At 38.5% G+C, this 21,428-nt stretch overlaps 1 protein-coding gene across 5 annotated transcripts; it reads right to left on the minus strand.

The window, feature by feature from the left end:
* Positions 1-1,568: 1,568 nt before the first annotated feature.
* On the minus strand, positions 1,569-21,186 carry LOC137984550 (pre-B-cell leukemia transcription factor 1-like). Of its 5 annotated transcripts, XM_068831715.1 has the most exons (13): positions 21,059-21,186; positions 20,520-20,824; positions 20,267-20,340; positions 14,211-14,443; positions 12,264-12,454; positions 11,274-11,409; positions 9,907-10,060; positions 8,802-8,989; positions 7,669-7,791; positions 4,784-4,852; positions 4,644-4,689; positions 4,171-4,248; positions 1,569-3,812 (listed from the first exon to the last, which is right to left on the minus strand). In XM_068831715.1, exons 2-13 carry the CDS (start codon positions 20,693-20,695, stop codon positions 3,631-3,633), a joined length of 1,650 nt encoding a protein of 549 aa, XP_068687816.1. In that variant the 5' UTR covers positions 20,696-20,824; positions 21,059-21,186; the 3' UTR covers positions 1,569-3,630. The 5 variants fall into 5 exon arrangements, with proteins under 5 accessions (XP_068687816.1, XP_068687824.1, XP_068687821.1 ...); XM_068831723.1 differs by lacking the exon at positions 21,059-21,186 and having other exon boundaries at positions 7,669-7,761; positions 20,520-20,943; XM_068831720.1 differs by lacking the exon at positions 21,059-21,186 and having other exon boundaries at positions 4,644-4,686; positions 20,520-20,941.
* Between the last annotated feature and the right edge of the window lie 242 nt (positions 21,187-21,428).

Genomic DNA, 21,428 nt, shown 5'->3' on the forward strand with positions numbered 1-21,428 from the left:
AATCTATCACACAGATAAGAGCGAATAAGATTCACTGCGCTTTCGGTAAAGCCATAAGCTTTCAACTTGGAAATAAGTAGGCTGTGAGATATAGAGTCAAAGGCCTTTGATAAGTCCACTGCAATGGCAATACAATGATCCATATTATTCAGAGAAGCTCTGAAATCATCAGTCATTTTAAGGAGAGCAGTTGCACATGAGTGACCTTTCAAAAAGCCAGATAGACTATCACTTAGTATTAACTTTGCAAAATCGTACATTTGTTCATGCAAAACTCTTTCAAAAATTTTAGAAAAACACGAAACAACCATATCATTGGTTAAAGGAGAAAAAAGAAACGTGCTACACATATTCGTGCGATACTCTGCACAATAACGACGCGAAATCACCACATTCAAGGTTTTGGGGACAACGAAAGCGTACAAATGTGAATCTTTCATTCTCTAATTTTACTCAGAAACCGCTCGTACCAATTTCTTTTCCGGATACTCGGCCCAAATTGTACCGGCGACGTGAACGAGATGGAATAATCGCAAGAGACTTATACTAGAGCAAAGTTCTATTTTAAAGTGACCACTTCGTCGACGTCGGTATCGTAGATCTTTAAGTCCCCAAAATCTTACACTCACTCAATCAGATAGCCCCGATGACAATATGAGTATTGCACCGGCTTACAGTGCACCACCCGCAAAAAGAATGTGAATGGTGGGTCGCTCCAGTCCCTTGTGGGGGCAAAAGAACCGCTTCAGTTGCCGCTTGGCCCACAAAGGAACTGACCCGTGTTGAGGTCAAGCAAAATGTTTTAACGGAAGACTGGCAAGTGTGGTTGAATGCTTGCCACGCATCGCCAAAACAGGCCAGTGAGAGTAACCCTAACCCTAATCTCTAAATCGGATTGACATGTCGAACAACGGAGACAAAATAGTCAAATACACTTAACTTTATGAAGCCTGCGGTAATCGTTTAATGATCTTTACTCTATTCAGAAACGAGATCATCTGGAGCAAATTGCAAGTCTTTTTTTTTTGTGCAAAGGGCAAACAAAACTTCACAGCCTTGATTCAATAAGATATATCTTCATACTTGTCACAATAACTATTTGTCGTAATTCTTACTAATTACGTCATAATTTTACGTAAGGAAATCCGAATACTTATCACTTATACATAATGTCTGATACTGTGGTTCACAGAATTTAGAGAGACGAATTATCTTCACTGAGGGCTGTCGTTTCAAGACTTCAAAGGAACACCCACTGCCGTTTCAATTTTTTTACCTTTGATAAATGGACTTACCCCCGACGACTTCTTTTCTTCCCTTCCCTTCCCTTAACGGGCTCCTGCTTAACTATAACACAAAGGAAGCCCCCGGGGGCGGTACTTTAAGAATTTCTGGGATGGGATGTGCCGCTGGGACCCTGGAATTCTCCGCATATACCAGAGCTACAATAGTTCAGCCGAATTTTGCTACCCTATACTAGAGTTAACTCCCCAAATCCCCACTATCCTAGAGTAACTGTACTGAGGTCACTCGCAGTCTAGCCAAAACAAAACCTTATACCACAATCGTTCCTCTCTCTAAAAAGGATTTATTAATACTTGTTCAGTTTGTTTAGTCTTTTCCTGGCTTCCTTAGTCTTGACAAAATCTTCAACCAACGGGTCAGTTTCGTGAAAAATGATACCATATTCTAGACCCAAACACTCTGAATTATATACCATATCCTAGAGTAAACTACTTGAAAACCGTACGCTTTACAGAGGCACATACCTTTATAGCCCATATATCGGAGCACCCCCCTCCCCCCGAGGAAGCCATAATAAATCCCCAGGGAGGGAGAAAAGCTAAGAGTCTTTAATCACAAGCGATGTGAAACAGCGACTCGAACGGGAAAGGGGGAACACTACTAACTTTACCCCGTGAAGTACCAAATATTTAAGACTGATCGTTGTTCACAAGTCTCGTCAGTGAGTTCCTATTCAACGAAAGCAAGGGATCCAAAGCAACTGACGTTTTTGGGTAGCAATGATTTACATTTCTGTCCAATATTAAGTTGTCACGAAAATCCCACCTTGTATTGTTAGTGTAAGAATTATTATCGCTGATAAATCTTAACAAATAGAATGCTGACAATAATTATTTTCTTAGTGGTCAACATTAAGCTTCAAAATATAACAGAAAATATAAAGTTCCAATATTTATTATAATTACACGTGAAAAAGTCTGGAATGACTTCTGTCATTATCAGTTAGCTTCAATGCGACGGGCTTTAATGAAGATGGCTTTTCGCATTTGCTTTGCTCGACAGTTTAAGATGGCATTATGCAACGTGCCACAGCTGAAGAAAAAAGTGGCATGCTACTTATATGTCCAACTGTCAATCATTCCATGCCGCACAGAAATCTGCGCAAGTGAGAAAACGAAAAGCGCCTTTCGCAAGTCAAATTGCCATGGTGATATTTATGGCACCAGCGTGAAAAACTTCTTCATTTTTCTGTCATGTACTTAAGAGGTAAAAAAGTAATCCTTATTTTTACCGGAACTTCTCGTGAAAGAAAAAACGCCACACTTTCGGTTTTTTTCAGTAAACTAAAAATGGTGGTGAACTGAAACTGGCTACAACGCATTACTGAAGTCATTCACGCATTCACCAGGATATCCAAACTAAAATAGTTTTTAGTTATCCTTCAGTTCCTTAGAGTTACTAACTGAGGGTTTCAATGGTTCGTAATGTTGTTGAAAAAAATCTGGCATTGTTCTTTGCAAGAGAAGTGTGATTACCTATCAATCAATCAATCGCAATGAGGCGACGGTAACAATAATCAACCTGCAACATTCACATTTCTTTTAAACAAGGGATGTCATGGTTGGAGTTAAGCATTACAAACACGGGGCACTGGATATCACTTTGGAGTCAACCCTCTAAAAATGTGAAAAGATGTCACGGCTAAACAAGCCCTACCTCGTGTTTCGGCGTTTCCAATAGGCCTTATTCACGATAGCCGCCATGTTGGTTTTCAAATTGTCATGCAAATTAGCCATGTGTTATGCTGGGGGGCAAACATTGGAAAAAAGGCAAATTGCGGAAAATCGGCTCGTCGAAATATTGAAATAACATTGCTAAAAGTCCATTTTAGTATTTAGAATTAAGCACCTTTTATAATAATTTTGTATCTTTGGATTGCCTTTGACAGTTTGACTTTCCACTTCGTTAGCGGCTCATTTTTCACTAAAAACGTCGAAGTAACTTGTGTAATCGTTCTATTGTATTACTTAGGTGATAAACATTCAGTGAACGTGAAACAAATTATCTGTGTGGCTAAGATGTTCGTTATAACCTCTGGAACTTGTGTTGTTTGGCCCCTCAGAGGTGTGTAGCTAATTTGCATGATAATAGCAAATCCAACATGGCGGCCATTGTGAATAAGGTCTATTACAATCGTTTTAAAAGGACTAAATTACACCATTCTGTAGTCCCTCTAACGCACGTCTTAGCTATAACCTTTGTAGTCAGCGTTTTGCTGTTCACTGAGGAACTATCGCACACTCTTTGTAACACAAAAATACAGCCTGGCATGTCCGTCACTGGCTCCTTGGCCTTTCCCTGTCTGTTTGTCAGCCTCCTCACTTATCACATCTTTGTCCGTTTGGATGGTGGCTCGTCTCGGGACCGGTCAGGATTCCCTCTTGAGTCAAAATCTGCATTAGCCATGTCACTCAAACCCTGCAGACTGGAAAACTCATTGCTCCCTTGATCATCTTTTTCCTCCTGCGAGCCTGGTACTGAGTCGGATGGTGTGTTACTTCGGCTTCCTAACAATGAACATATTCTGCAATAAGTGGATGCGTTTATTCACTTTGTTTAGCCGGTTTGCCGGAAATAAAATAATGGTCACAATTTTGCAACTAAATTTCTGTCAATGCAATATTGTTATTAATATGCCAACCGAAAGCAATAACTTCTTTTGTACCGAGCTTGGCAAATTTCAATATCAAAAGAAATGTGATGTCAATGTTTGTAAACAAGAAATGTCACTGTAACCTAACTTAGCAGTCCACTGGCAATCCACGTTTAGGATAAAATGAGAAGTGTACAGGTTTTGTATGAAAAACCAACGAACTTGCTTCACAAGGAATAAATTATGAATATTTTGCAATAAAATGAACACACCATGCAGTAAAGTTTTCTTTCTCGTCTGCCCGCTTCCAGAACCAATATCTAGGAACTGTCCTTTTTGTATTTTCACTACTAAGAAAAATGACAAGGCTTTACACTCTAGCGTACCTACCACCAAGCGCGAAAAACATGTCCAGAAAATGCTCCCTTTGGCCCAATTCATAAGAAGCATGAAACACTACACTTACGACTCCTGAGAAAACTGTATTTTGCTTCTTTTATTATACTTATTATATACCAGTAGCTGCCTCTAAATTCAATGTTGCCATTCAACATTGAGAACTTGGTACTACTTTTAATTGCTAGAACGAAAATCATACTCTGTCCGGCAATTAGTTCATTAGCACTACAGGTATCTGGCTTTCTGCCTCTTTGCGCAACAATAAAAACTTTTACACGAAAAAGATAAAACACTGTCACACACAAAAAAAAAAACAACAACTAAAGAACAGACAATTTCAAATTACCTGATTTCCCATTTTGCCCTCGCTTTCTTTGCTGCTCTCCACCCTGCTTAACATATAAAACGTTACAAATAATTATTATTCTTATTAGAAACTTGGTTTCACTTCAGAGTGTAAGTGTCCGACAGAACGTCACTAAGTACCTTAGCTGCTGCGTTGGTTTTTCTTGCCCATACATTTATGGAATCAAACAATTCATTAAACCCTCCAGCCTAAAATAAAATGAGAGAATTAGTTCATCTAGGTGCAATAATGAAAGCTAAAAGTAAAGTTTGCATTTAATTGACCGTATTATGGTCCCGAGATGAGTTGGTACTCAGTCACAATGGTGCCATGTTGTAGCATTACATTGTTATCAAGCTATCCGTTGGATGCCATGCAGTTTTAAAAGTGAAGAAGCTTTTTTCCACATTAACCTTCAGCAGTAAAGAGCTCCATTAGGTAATTCATACCAGCTGACCATTGGGTTGGGAATTAGTCTGTTGTAAGGGTCTTGTAAGGGGCAAGTTGGCCACCCTGGGTTTGTACAAATGTAGATACTGGCCGAACAGACCAAGAGCTGGGCTCCATGTCCACAGAAGTCCAAATCGAAATCAGGTTAAAATGATTTTTCAACAGAGTTTGATTCTCAATAATTTGTCATTTTTCTCCTAGCCAAAATCATTATTCAGGATCTCTCAAAATATTATTAGGGTTTGAATACAAACGAAAATAAGAATCAAAGCGGATTGAAATAATGTTACTAACCAGAATTCTTTTTCGAAGTTTTTAAAAAGACATTTTTTAATTGATAAGGCATGTTTCGATGTTACAAACATCACCGTCAGTTACAAAGTGTTTTGAAAACCGTTAGAACTATATAACACCTAAGCGAAGATGAAGTGACAGAAAATTGGTAACATATTTGAGTGAGTTACAAAGTGTTTGAAACAATAGGGAATGTAAGAAATTTTTAGAACAAGGTGAAGCATGTGTAATTGAGATCTCTAAAGCGCTAAGCTGTGGTAATACGAGCAATGACTCTACTTTCCGCAACATCCTGAAGCAACTTGCAACACATTTTTTTGTTGCGAAACAGGTTGTGCGTGAGATTTTATTTATTACAATCTATGGCATACAACAAAATACAAAAAGCCAAGGGATAATCTGTAAGGGAGTCCTTAACCCCATACAAATACAGATACCAAGGAACTATATAACCACACATGGATACATAAAATTACGGTACAATATAAATTTTAAAAATGTATTATAATTTAAGAAAAACATCAAGGAACCAAGTGCTAAAACTCAAAAATCCCTAAGAAATTTCCTAGACATCAGGCCAGGTAGTGGTGGGCCGATGATCGATTATAATCGAAAGTTGATCGAAAAGTTCAAGAGACGCGACAATCGATTTTGCTTTTTTCATAATCGATTGTCGCCGAAAAATTAAAAATTTATTGGGGACAAATAAAAGTATTAAAATCAATAAAAATGTTCGCTTAATATCTTGTGTGAGTTGTCTTTTTTCATGGACTCCTAACTTCTAAGTCACAACGGCAGATTTAATCTAAGATTGACTGTGTTTACCTGGCGGTACCCTGTTCGCTGTGTTGTTGTCACTTCAAATACCTCACGCTTATTTGAAAGATGTGGCATGCTAAGCCGCTTTGTATTTCGTAAACAACTGAACCAAAACATAAATTACAAGCTCACTGTTTCGCGTTTGTAGTATCACTACTATCCAAAATAAGTTTTGAAATAGATCTCAAATGTATTTACAAATCACCGGAGGAAGATAATGTCACCTCTGATCCAAGATGAACAATTGCTCGTTTTGACTTGAAATGTTTGTTTCGCTCTCCCCAATCTCTCCAATTCCCAGTGTTCTCTCTCAGACATGCCTCGCTTACATGTTGCTGACGAGTCCAACATGGCGGCTAAAATGGACGAGTTGGAGATCTTTCGCTATCCTGGAAACGCCAGGTCAAAAGTATGGGAATATTTTGGTTTTCATGAAGTGAAGGAAGGGCCCACTTTGACTTCTATTTAGATGAAAAATATGTGGAATGCTTATTGGTAGATTTTTCCGATTATAATCGATGATCGATCGGTTGGGGCAATCTGATTATTTCTGATGATCGAATGTGAAATCTCAACCGATTCCCACCACTAAGGCCAGGAGGAGGACACACCATCTAGCACCACTCTCTGACGATTACTTAAACTTTCACACCAATGTAAAAGCGCGCCAAGTTACAGTAAAACGCGCAACATTGCTTTTCGACTAGTTTGGCAGCAATGTTGCGGGACAAGTTGAACGTTTTTGTTGCTTGTAGAACCGCAGCTTAGGTGTCATATTGACGTGATGGACTTGTCGATTTAAATTGGGCTTTTCCAAGTTAATGTGCACGGCCTCCGTAAATTTACGTTGACATTTCGTGGAGGAGGAATCAAGGATTTCGAAACAATCCGCAGAATAAGATTCATGACAAAGTTCAGAGCTTTGTAAGTGTTCAAAGATACATGTGCGAGGCCTTGCAAGAAGAGAGATGTTCATGGACGCATGTAGAAAAATTACAACAAGTTTCGGCAATATAGCAAGCATCACAGCATGCACCAGTAAATTTGTAAACCACAAATGAACAAAGTTCTCTAGGGTACAGAGTCCTTCACTGAGAAAAGATTTCTCAATTTAAACGTAGTAAACACTAATTTGATGTAAAGAACATTACAATAACGATTAACAAGGCAATGCATTTTGTTTTGAGCTACATAGTCGAAAAATGATCAAAAGAAGGTAATTTATAAAAGTATTTTCTGTAATTTCATCTTAGTTAATTACACTTGTTTCACTTAGTTGTTATATAGTTTTAATGGTTTTCCAAAAACTTTGTAACAAACGATGATGCTTGTAGCAATGAAACATGTCTTGAAAATTAAAAAATCTCATCTTCTTTTTATAAGATTCAATTTAGTTTTTCTCTCTAAACCATTTAATAATTCTATTTTGAAATTTATCCACACAGAACAAAGCATATCTTACTTGATGGTGAAGATGATGCTGTTCATGATAGACTTGCCCTTGACTATGAGGCTGCATCTGTCCTGCTCCAGGATCCATATAACCTGTAGCTGCCTGAGAAATAACATGTCGCAGGCCAGGTACCTGGAACGGGCACAATGTAGATCAATGAAATTAAGCAAGGCACAAAATAGGAAAAAAACTGAACCTTGAGCCTGTCTGATACTTTTAGGGAAGAAGCATATGATGACAGAGGAAGCAGCCAAACAAACAACAAACAAACCTTTATTTCCCTAAACATTAAACAGGATTTAATTACATTTGATGAATTAAAAAAGAGGAAGGGCCATTAAATGTTAGCTAAACGTAAGCTCTAATTGAGTGGAAAAGCAAACTTGAGTGGAAAAGCAAACTTGCCAAAGGACCCCCACCCTTTTTATTTAACAGTCCGCCATTACATTTTTTAAAGTCTTGAGTGAGCTACACTGTAAGTTGAGGATTCAAAGGTACCTTCGAACACTCAGTTACCAAAGAATGTAATGATTTAGCATGCAGCCTTACAAGACTACTAAACTCGTGTCTTGTACAAGGCAGCCATTCTCCCCTCGTCCACCTCTTTGGTGCTTAATGTTCAGTGTTTAACACAAGTAATGGTGGATCAAAAACCTCAAACTAAAACCCTTTGAATCAAATTAAACCAAAAAAAGGCCACAAGGGTGTTAAGAAAACAAGCTTTCAAAATCTGAAGAACAAAAGAAAAGTGAATTTGTTTTATTGTCATCACACTTTTTCAGAAATGGGATAAGATGGCAGCTTCTGCCATGTGATGACTTCCATAACAAATGTCCTTCACCTGCTGGGAGTAGTCTCAATTACGTACCTGCCCTTTCAGCTTATTTTCTATTTGGTTTAATACAGCACCTTTTGCAGCATTGGAGCTTCTCTTTACTAGCCATTTGTTGGTTGTAAAATGTAATGTAACAGTGTTAATTGTTTGTAGTTTGAAGAATGAAACTATTAAAAGGAATCATGTGCATTATACACTATTTTCAAAGCATGCATTCATGTTGTCTGTTTTCTTTTCAGCTTAGTGATTCGTTAACCAAATCAAGCCAAAAAACATAATGATGCTAAGAAACATCAGTGTGTCTGACCTGTGACTGAACATTAGCACCAACATTAGAGCCTGTCTGGTAGTCACTACCACCCATTCCACTTCCATTCATTTGCACCCCTGACATGTACATTTCAGGCTGTGGCTGACTTGTGATTGGCATCTGATGCTGAGGTGATGGAGCCACACCAGTGGGACTGCCTGCGACAGCAACAGCAGGGTACTGCCCTGGAATAAACAAGCAAATCTTGAGTGAAACTGGCTTGGTTGTGTGAGTCAAACTTACAGTATGTAACTGTACTAATAATAACAGATTAAGGGAACCTAAACATTTGACAGTCGTTGATGTTGAATACATTTTGTCAAAATGGAATTTTGCACTGTTGACTAAAAAATATGAATCACTAATTACATGTAATAAACTGCATGTGTGCATCAACGCCTTATCTGGGGATGATGTGATCAAAAGGAAGCTTAAACCTGCACCTCATCAGCATATCTCCAACAGAAGGACAAGGGGGAGCCTTTATCTGGGCTTTAATGATATACAACTAACCGGACATCAAGCATTTCTTTTTCGGCTTGGAAGGGCAGAGTAAAATTGCCTGATACAATTTCTTAATGTGACACCTGCCTACCACATGTATATGGACTGTTTTGATACATTAATGATTACGGCTGCTCCTGAAATGAATTCGAACACGATAATTTTTTTGGGCAGAATTTTTTCACAAATCCTTAACCAATTGACTCCTGGAGTGGGACAATTTTACTCATCAACTGGGGGCATTCTGGGGCACCCGGGCCGTCATTAGGTTAAAAGAAGGGCAGCAGCAGGATTGCATCCAAAGACCTACATTTAAATTCCGATAGTTTTGGTCACTTTCGATACGGTAAAGGAGTCTGAAATTCCACCCATTGTAAAAATTCTTTTATATTACTTCATGGATTTCTTGGCTGCATGATTTATAATGTTCACAGATGAAACTATAGAAAAAAGTACATGATTGCCAGCCAGTGTCCTGAAAACTCTGGGAAAATGCAGGAGATTTAAGATGTGTAGAAGCATGATAAAAACCACATTTGGTGACACTTGGTGGTGAAAGCCAAATGTAGTGTCTTTCAGGTTCCACCTATAGCAATACCTTGACCAGTGGAAGTCACTCCTTGCTGACCCTGGACTTGCCCTGGAGGCCCCCCACTTGCTGCAGCTTTGGCAGCATACATGTTAGCTTCTTCTTGGGCTTTTCCAATATTTTTCTTGTACCGGATTCTCTTGTTACCGAACCAATTTGATATCTAGGAAACAAGAAAGAACCAGATACATTATGATTTTATTTGTAAACATTATTTAAGAAAACAGATTCTAACACTCTAATACAAGTAAATGCTGACAACAGAAATGTACCATGAGCAACTTTAACGTCTTCTTCACAACAGGTTGTTATCAATGTTAGTGTTAGTACACAGAAATGATACAGTTTTTTAAGTTGCAAATGGCAAGAATAAAGTTACACATCCAGTGTAGTGCAAAATTTGAAAAGAGAACAATATGTATACATGTGAGCAATGATAATTTTACTTACAAAGCAGTCATTGCAAAATGTACAGTAGACCAAGGGGAATTATTAAATATGAAAGGAAACAACCCAATACCCTTACCAATGCTAATCTTAGGTCCAAACATGCCCAATTTTGGCATCCAACGACTGTATTTTACAATGGCGATCTTAAGTGCAATACCTTAATAAAGCATTTCATAAGCTTGTCCTTCGAGGCTTTTGAGAACAATTTTTTCAAGGATGCTAAAATTGATTACAATAGTCACTGGAAATTAATAAAGATATACTGTTGTAGAAGAAACATACTTTTGATGCTTTTGGTCTTATGCTTATTATCTACTTAGAGCAGTCTTCAGATGAGCGTCGTAAATCCAAAACCAAAGTAATTACTTTGGCCAATCAAAAAGGACGGAGACAATCCAGTAAACCAATCAAAATTTGAAGTAATTACACGAAGCAGACACAAAGCGTGGGAAACATGCACGCCCGAGCCACGATTGGTTTTGGTTTCACTTCTGATTGGTTGAAAAAGTGGCCTGAGAACTTTGAACCAATCACTGAGTGAAGTGGATGCAAAACCAAAGAAATAAACTAATTACTTTCGACACTCAATTGAAAACTGCTCTTTAACGTTTTATGATTATCGCTTGTAAAGAGCTCATTTTCAACCCTTGATTTATTTTTTTTATTTACTCTGGCTACAAGATGCTCATTCTTGTACCACAGATCTAGAGCAAAGACTCACACCTCATGACACAGGAAAACTTAAAATGAAGATTTTTTCAGATGTGGGATTAAAAGTTAACTATATGCAAGAAATGGGGGGGGGGGGGGGTGCTTTCCTTCAGCTTTGAATGAAAACAGGTTACAGTACCAGCAAATCATTGTACATGTACATGTACTTGTGTATCACCAAAAGCTAGAAGCTGTAACATAGTACTGTGGTATACCTGTGCAACACTTATTCCACATTTCCTTGCTAAATCCTCCTTAGCCTCCTCGCTAGGATAAGGATTGCTGAGATGTGAGTAAAAATACTCATTCAAGATTTCTGTTGCCTGCTTACTAAAGTTTCGCCTCTTTCTCCTGGTAGGACAATTAAAAGAACACAGTCAATAAACTTTCACTAAAAACAAACCTCAGAGATGAATGTCTCTTTTGAAATAAGCACACAGAGCCTCATTCAATCAATCAATGTTTTATCTGCTACGATACGAAATTACGTAAACTTTAATACACGAGGAGATCTCCAAAAAAGCACAAGGCTTATACTAAGAGGTCTCCTTGGTCATACATAAATAAGAAATCGATTAGAGCAAAAGGTGAGCATAGAAAACAAAATTCCAGATTTTTGGTCCTTCATAGAGTATAGTGAACTGCTTAATGTCTGTCCTGCACATATGGGGCCCAAGAAGAGATGAAGCTCCAGCGTCATGTACACTGTAATTGTGTATTTGATTATTTGTAAAAAATAGATTTAAGGTGGCTCTAATCAATTTGAACACTTTGAAGAGACACTCTCTTCAGAAAGATTGGCACTACACACTGTACTTGTATCACGTAACAGCAATGTTAATATGGTACCAAATGAAAAACCGATAATTGCTGAACCAGATGCGGTCATTATTTTGTGACATAATCTTGGCAACGGGAAAGCCCAGCAAAAACACCCTGTATTTTGGCTTTTCAGTGTGCTCCTTGACATCTTCATCCACATAATCCTCAACATCTTACAGTGGAAGACCAAGGAACAATGTTCACAATACTTTTGAACAAGAATTGAGTGCTTTTAAAATGGTTAAGAAAGAATACAAAGTCTATTCTTATACAGGATGCCAGCCTCAGAGGCCTGGATTGATGCAGTTAAGTTTGTTGGTAAAAATGATTTTTAAAAATGATAAATAATTATACTCAAAATAGCTTACAGTCTGTCATTTTACCTTGCATCCAAGAACCTTGACCTCAAGATCATCACAGCCTCACATGTGCTCTGTTTGAGCTGCATCTGAATTGCACTGAACTTGCGGTGGATGATATTCACCATTCGCTCTATTTCCTTGGGGGAAATGGGCCTTGTTCTTGATTGCTCCCTCAACAGGTTCATAACATGAGTGGTAAATTCATTGCATGCCTAATATAGAGCACAAACAAAACTTTCTTATCAGAAAGACATACCTCTTTCCGAGTTTGTTATGGCCAACCTTTTTCCACTGTAATGTCTCTCCCAAGTGCAAGGTACAAAGTATACGTATTGCACAGAAGAAAGGTACATGTTGGTAGAATGTCATTTACATCTGTGAGTAATCAAAGTGAGTGAGAAACCACACCATGGCCACAAATTGAAACAGGTTATAGTGTAGAACACCTCCCACCAATTGCCCAGTTGTTTGTGAATGCAATGTCAATTTAATTTTTAGTGACAGTGCTTTTCATTGGAACAAACTGATTTTACAAAACAAGTTCTGATTGTATTAAATTTTGTGTCGGCGGGTCTAATCTGCAGGTCGCAGCTTGCAGGTCACGGGTTGTAGGTCATTGTTTCACCACTACAGAAAGTATCCTAAACATACATAAAAGCTAACCTTAGCCCTAAAAACTTTTGTTTAGGCCTAATTAGGCCTTAGGTTAGCTTTTAAGAATGTTTAGGATACTTTCTGTATTGGTGAAACAATGATCTGCAACCCGTGACCTGCAACCCCGCCATTTTGTGTTTTATGAGCCCAGCTGGGCATTTCATTTTGTCCAAAGGAAAATCTGGAGAAATAAAATGTAAGTGGGTTAAATACAAAGCCCTGGACATGCCTCTTACACTACAATTGTATCTGTAGCTTTGTAGCAAACTATCTCAGCAGCTTAGTAACCTGGCAAACGTTTTCCAAGATGGCGGTTATTTATCGTGCTATTTTTCGAAACTCTTTGGTGTTCTTTCCATCTACCAAATCTCCTTTCTATGTCCATGACCACAGGAAGGTTACTTTAAAATAGTAAGATTTAATTTTCACATAAAAAAAAGTGAAAAAACTTCTCATGTAAACTGTACTTGTGTCATGTTACAAGTTTAGAGCTAATGAACTTCATTTACAGTACAGTAGTTTCTTTTTCGTCCACTGCAACTGCAAAAGAATTCTCACAAATATGACATTAATTTTTGGGAACAATTCTGTTAATCGGAATTTCAGCTTTTTAGCCAGAAATGAAGGAAAATAAGTTTTTAGGTCTTGAAAATTGCATTATCCGGGAGTCTCCCGGATACGGAACGAATCTCCTGGTCTCCCGTACGGGTCACCAAATCTCCCCGGACAAAAACAACTCTGAAGACTTTGCTTCATTGGAGGCCCAAATTGTATCCCCAAGTTAAAAAAATTTGATTTTTTCAAACTCGTTTCATTGTTTGTTGATGCATTTCTTCATCTCTAAACAAAACAAAGCTTTGTTTGTTATCGCAGCCATATAAACTATTGATTGATCAGATCTGTCCATTTAACCAATAAAAATTATCGACATAAGTGCTCTGTTTTCCCGCAAATTTCCTGTTCAAAATAGATTATTCTTGTATTCTGAAGGACTGCTGGGGGGAAGGGGTAGGTGAGTGCATTTTTTTTGGGGGGGGGGAAAGGGGGAATGGGTGAGTTAATCGTGGGAGTAGGGGGGGGGGGTTGGGGGTTGGGGAGACCATATGGAAAATATCTCCAGATTTTAGATCTCCAGAGGTTGGCATCCCTGGGGTTGCCTTATACACGAGTTCAACTTATACACAAGTAAATGCGATAAAAAGTGATAAGGCCAGGGGCATTTTAAGAAACACATTCACAATTCAAAATTCAGGATTTAAAAAGACACAAACCTTTTTCTACTTTGGCTTGATTTGTTTAATACGGACCATTTACCTGCTCATATTTTTCCAGTTCTGTGTGGTATATCTGTCTGATTTGGTTCAGCTTTGCTCTGTATTCTGAATGTTCTGCTTGGTTCTCATGCACCCCTGCTGCAGCTGCTGCAGCAGCGGCAGATCCCCCTCCCTTTTCAGGACCAGCCACACCTTCTGCCAGAAGCATATTGTCAAGCCTCATGAGCTGGGGGTCTGGAGGCTCATCTTCCTGTGATCCACGAATACTTAAAACTGCAAAATATTCACCAATTGTGCATGATTTATCATTTGCCCATATTTCATAAAATAGAAAATGGGTTGAACCCAGGAGTTACATACCTCTATGGAATTTGATCGTCCGGGTGAAAGTAATCCTGAGAAGGACTGTTGGTAGTGACTGACGTTTTGACTACATGAGTGGAAGTCATCTTTAGAGTCAAGTGACTGTTGCAAATTCAAACAAATGTAGTGATGCTCTGGTCTGTGTTGTGGTCGGTAGTGGGAAAAGTTCTTGAACGGTGTTTAGCAACATTGTTATTAAGATCACCATTCTTAGTCGCTCCTTTGTGTTCTGTAACGTGTGTTTAAGTTCCTGCTGGCTTCGCCAAGCTACGTGGCCTGGCAATCACAGCATGTGGTCTTGTATACTGGACCCTGTCTGTCCTTGGAGTCCTCTTTGTTTTTGACATTCATTAGGAAGCGTGGTAACATGGTTTTCAGTTTGTGGGCAATGTGTGTATTGTTAAGGTTGTAGACTACTGTATGCATGTGGTAGTTTCAGAAGTCCTTCTTACATACGGTATTGTTGTGTGGTAATGGTTGAGGTAGTAGGACCGTTGTCATTTTGCCTGGTGTATGTCAAGCGTTTGATGAAATCTGTGGTATAGTTGTTCTTCCTAAAAACATTGTTTAAGTACTTGGTTTTGTTACCTAAGGTTCGTATAGTGGTTGCTTTGTGTGTCGTGGGATTGTTTGGTCCAATAGTCCATACACGTGTGTTGTTTCTCTGTAAACAGTGTTCGGTAAGCTGTCATTGTTACACGTGACCAAGCAGTCTAGAGAAGATATTTTACCATGTTATTTTATCTCTTTGGTGGACTAGATGTCTGCATTTTGCTTGTTGAGGTGTTCATGGAATTCTTCAATTTGGTATTTATGCATATGGTATGTACTGACGAGATAATATCGTCAACATAAGGTAGCCAGATAGGGTAGTGTGTGCTTGTGCGTTGCTAGGGCCTGTTCCTTGATGTTTTGCATAACTATTTCAGCCACAACAATGGAAATAGGTGAGTCCATAGCTGTCCCATGCAGCTGAATTCCACTAAGGTTGTCGAAACGTCAGTCACTACCAACAGTCCTTCTCAGGACTACTTTCACCCAGACAATCAAATTCCATGGAGATATATTTCATAGTTACATGATTGACCTTTACAACACATGCCAACAACCATCACAAAATCCATTTTGGAAGACCCTACATTGGCCAAAAGTGATCTGACAATTGCCATTAATATTCTTCAAATTTTACCCTTGTTTCACTGTCATTGTAATTATGGACAAAACCCAAAACTACAAAAAGTGTTCTGGCAGAATGTTTCAGAAGTTTTATTTAACTCCTTCCTCTTTCATACTGGTACCAATTCCTATATTTGATATGAAGATAGTTTTGCCATGCACCAAAACAGTTCATTTAATGGCAATCTACACATACTTTGTGCTCACAGACATTACATGTAACTGTTTAAGTAGCAATATAGTTAAGAGATGCTGCCTCTAAAAATAATTAAGGCTTAAGGTCTGGTAGGTTTTCACTATGGACACAAGCATAAGCAACACATGCAACCAAAATAACTTGTTGTTCAAATGATGGGGCTCCTTGGACTTCTTACAGTGGATTTCACAAAACTTTTTACTGGCGGTTTGCAAAGTTCGTTGTAAATACCCAAAGTTCGCTTTGAACTTGGGAATTTCATTATGAAGATGTAGCTGTCATTCAAATGACAAACATTGAAAAAAAAATTGAGAATTTCTTGCCGAACTTCGTGAGAATGTGGGGAAGTAATTTCACCATTGCTCTTGGCTGTTGTTTCGGAATGAGTGCCTTCACCGTGATGTGCAAGGAAAGGCAATTTCAAGTTTTGTTCAGCAGAAAATGTTTCAAAGCTGGTTAGAATGGAAAGGACCATCTCGAATAGGACAGGATCTGAGACTTCTGAAACAAACCATTGCCAAAATTGTTGATATTTTCGTTCGCAGAGGGGATATTGAAGACAACAAAGGAGGAAATAATACTTAGTTGGCACATGCTGATGATGTAAATATCTAAATGGAGTTCTGTAAAACTACCAATCCCAGCATTTACAGCAGTGAAATCCAACACAAACTGGTAGAGAGTAACTGATTAGAGTGTCATGTGAAGTGCTAGGTTTCTACCCCATATGAACCACCTGAGCGTTAGCCCTACTAATGGAAATGGGTCCACACAAGGACAGAGAAAAACTGAGACCAGTGGTTCATATGGGGTAGAAACAAGCACTTCACCTTACACTCTAATCAGTGAAGTCTGTTGAAACTTATAGTGCTACAAGACCAACGTTTGTAAAAACGTAACCCTTCCTGGAAGAGAATAACGTTTGTTTGCCCGAAAATGTCCCGTTGTATGCATTGATCAGCTGTAGCTTAACGCAAGATTTTGGTTTACATTCTTTCAAGAAATTTGAAAATGAAAATAGTCTTATCCAGTATTTAACAGCTTGCACACACAATGCATTTTTGTGATGAGTGTTCAGTGGTGAGGACTAAGGTGGGGTAACCACAACAATCTTCAAATTCCCAGTGCGAAATTCCCAAGTTTATTTCAAAGTTTGCCATTTCACTGACAGCTACATAATGAAATTCCCAAGTTTGAAGTGAACTTTGGGAATTTACAACGACCTTCACAAACTGCCAGTCAAAAGTAAAATTTGTGAAATCCACAGTAAATGTTGTTTCTGGAGACAAAGGAGACAACAGTTAACACTTGGACATCATTGGTGGGAATTATGCTGTATCTTAATCCTGGTTTCACTCCAGCCCTCCTACACTGCAACCATACTGCATACACGTACATGAACACTTGAAGACAATTTGCTTTACTCTTACTGCCCATAAGCTCTTCTGAGTGATACAGGCCTTCTGATGTTACGCGATGGTGCGATTTCACACAATCGACCTCAAATCGCATCCGATCGCACAATTCACGAAAAATCGCATAATTCACAAAAGGATGCACAAAATTCATAAAACGAAACATAAATCAACACGTTTCTTAGAAATTCCTGCATAAATACGCCATTTTTAAGATGATTTATCTTGGAAAAAGGCTAAAAAAACCTTTGTCACCTTCGATTTCGTAAACATTCGAAGTTCAAGGCTTTATTTTTCATGTCGGGGACCTGGTACGAGTCTCCTTCTATTGGTACAACACAAATACACACTTATACACACACCACTGAAATGACACCGTTGCCTTCTCTTAGAGAGGAGATTTGTGAAAAATAAGCGAAGTTGTAAGTTTTTCGGCAAAATGTAGTTTCTTTCGTTGAAAACTGATAAAAACTTACTCATGGATAAGTTTGTTGTGAAAACGCTCGCTTTTTCTTCGACAAAGAAGGAAGTTCCCACCTTCCGCCCAATCTGACAGCTCACGATATATCGCGATCGAGCAAGAAAGTACCTCACAGGTAGTCTCCACGTGGACGATGGACTGATGTTTTTCTCGTCGTGCAATATTAGGGCCTTTTATACGAGAGAAAGTAAGCCGCGGCTTACTCTGGCCACGGGGTACAAAATACGCAAAAGGAACTATTTATACGAATATATATTCGCAGGTCAATATAAGCCGCGGCTTGAAAAAGATGTGAACGTAGATTTTGTACTATTTATACGGGGTGAACATTCGAGTCTTCTGTAAGCCGCGGCCAGAGAAAGCCGCGGCTTATTTCTCTCGTATAAATGGGGGTATGGCCCTATTGTGATTGACCATCTTCGGAAGTTCGTGGTTGACAAGCACCTTAATCATTCATTTGGAATGTTAGCTGTGTCCTTTCAACTTTTAACGTGGTGCACCGGTAGTGCAGAAGACCTCATTTTTTTATTTATCCCAACTAATCTCGATTGAGATACATAATTACTGTTCCTTTGTGTTCAAAATGTCTTTAGGGCAGCGAAAAAGTGTTTTTCTTAACCTGAAACCTCATAAAACAAGCTTAAAATTGCTGAGAAAAAAAATCGTGTAATTTACATTATTTATCGCATAATTGGCCTTTCTAATCGCACAATCTGCCCTGAAAAAATCGCATAATTTGCATTTTTTAATCGCACCCTATCAGAAGGCCTGGTGATAATAAACTGAGAAGATACATTATCTTTTTCTTGAAGAAATCTTACACTTCAAATCATCAAGCTTAATCAAGGGAGCAAAAATGTTGCTCTTAAGATTCTAACAGGGAATTCTAGCAGTGACAATAGGGACCTTTAGATTCTAGAATGAGGACAAGAACAAGACTTACTCTTTGTCAGCAGTATAGGTGGCTCAGTTATTCTTATTACTGGAAACTGAAGCTTTTGGCTGATTGAAAAATCCAAAACTGCTGCTGTGTTGTTGACTTTTTTGGACAAGACGAAACTTTTGCAAACCCTCATACTAAAACGATGACAGTATCATGTTTTCCCCACCAAAATGACACTGGTTTGCACGCGCTCACTGTTGTTCCATGAGAAAATCTCCTTCTCGTAATTGTTATCTAGAATCTAAAGTTCTCTAACAGCTACAGCTACAGTGTACAACAACGCCACAAAGCAAGAATATTATTGGGTAAAAAGGAAAAAATCACCAAATTTCAGGTTTTGACAACAATGTGAGCATACAACAGCGAATAGTTACATTATAAAGCGAAGTTTTACTCAATATTGGCGTTGTCCTTGCTTAATTGAAGTCCCTAATAGCAAGTTCAAGACTTCACCAATGAATAAAGAAAGAATTAGAATGCCCAGACGAGTAATTCAAGAACACAACATGCCAGTAAAATGTGAATTAATATTTTAAACAGAAAGAGACTGCAATGCAAGGACATACAGTGACATGTAAATGAAGGGCTTCCAAAGATTCAGTGAGGTTATTCCTGACTTAAAAAACACAGATGTACAAAGAAATTACTTGAGTAATGAAAAATAATATATCAAATGTTTATACTCTCCCACTGATAAAATTGAATTTAAATTAAAAATGCAAAAGATGTCTGTTACATACAATATTTATCTCACTTTGACAAAATTGTAAGTAAATGAGTTTACATTTTTGATCTTCACTTCCTTTGCGACATCTACATTATATTGCTGGTGCAGGATTGCACCCGGTATTGATCACAGAATTCGAAAGCTAAAACAAAGATGTGTTGTAAATGTAGCTGGGGAGTCTATTGTTTGACAAAGGAACGCTGAAGACAAACAATAAACATTCAGCATCCACCCTATTATGTTGAAACCAAAATAACAGCTTTCAAGACCATTAGGCATAATTGCCACATTGACTGGCGACTATTAAAATAAGGGCACTGAAGTGAGAAATACGACAAAAACCTGACCAAAAGTGTTGCAGAAAATTATCAGTTCAATCAAAACAAAACAATAAGTTGATAGAGGACTTCTTGTCGAAAATTAAACACGTTATATCGAGTGGTTAACGCGTCATCAATTCTAAAGACAAATAATAGGTTCAATAGTTGATCGTGGTACAAAAGTTAAAGTATTTGGATTAATTCAACCTTCGTTAAGATTATCACAACAAAATGAATTATTTGGTCTGACAAAGAGACGCTTCACGAAAAATGAACCCAAAAAAAAAGCAAAAAGCATCCGACCATCGTCTGACCTATGCATAACGACCCTTCGATTTTTTTTTAATTTGGAATCGTTCAGACACCGGCGAAAAATGTGGAATTTATGGAAAGTAACGACGGAAAGCGACGGTTGCATTCAAGTACTGTCGCAAAAAAAAAAAAACACGTGCAAAAAATGCTGTCCAATTCATACCTGTTTTTTCCTTGATTTCACACAGGACATTGAAAAGGGCGGGCTTCATCCGATGGCAGTTTAGAGCGTGCTTCCTGGCGAACAAGATGTGTGATAATTATAAAAAAGTATAATCATAGAAATAGGGCGTGCAGTCAAAAATTCGACAGTTGACAGCACACAAGAGTAACTGAACATGTTCATGTCACTACAAAACGTCGGTCGGCTTCACTAAATGGACGCGAAATTTACAACGTATTCTATTTCAGCTTACCTCGCTTGCGCTTCGTCCAACGACTGGTCCGTGATGTTCATGATCTGTTGTAAAATGTCACCTATGTCTTGTTTTCGGCCGTCCGGTCCTTCCTCAGCAGACTTCATTTGCTCCATTGCTTGCTGACTCGACATCATCCCTGGAACTTGCACCGAATTCATCACGTTTCCTTCCATGGCACGGTGCAGGAATGGCTGTTGGCAAATAAACGCAATCCAAGATGTCCGCGCGCTAAAAGCAATTCGGAATGTCCTTGACCGGTTAACTTTGAGGCCCTTCCTTGTCACTTTTCGACCTCGGATATCCTTTGAAAGCAACAACACTTTATGATAGCTGTTATATTTCACAGTGTTACGCTCGGTTGGCGGTCGTGCTCCCAATCTGCCACTCAACTATCTGTTCTAGCTTGAACGTGTCAATATCTCTTGGTGCGTGAGAAGAGCGTGGATGATTGACACCGCAGGATTAGCATAAAAAGATTTATGTAAAATTCATAATTGCAAAGTTAAACAGCGTGCAATTTAGTGTGCAAAACTCACCTTCTGTAAGCTCGAGATGTCCCCTCCAAAGCACAACGATGGCTCCCACTTAACGATGGAAAAATCGTTGTGTCGTGCAAACAAATGGATGCGATGGACGCCCCAAATTTCCAAGATGGCGGACGAGTTAGGACAAAACGTCAATATTCATTACCGTTGCTATGGCAGCAGACTGCAGGTGTTGCCTTGTGGGGGAAACAAAGAGTTCGAATGAAAAGAAAAATAAAGAGAATTAATATCATAATGTCTTCTGTAGCAAGACCTGATTTTATTTTGAAATTATATCTCACGGAAAGAGATAGTATAAAATACCTCTGCTATATGAGCAAGCAAAAACGTATATTTTTTTTCTTTCATGGAGATTCAGTGA

The sequence above is a fragment of the Montipora foliosa genome, chromosome 2 (genome assembly GCF_036669935.1).
Source record: "Montipora foliosa isolate CH-2021 chromosome 2, ASM3666993v2, whole genome shotgun sequence".
Lineage (NCBI taxonomy): Eukaryota > Metazoa > Cnidaria > Anthozoa > Scleractinia > Acroporidae > Montipora > Montipora foliosa.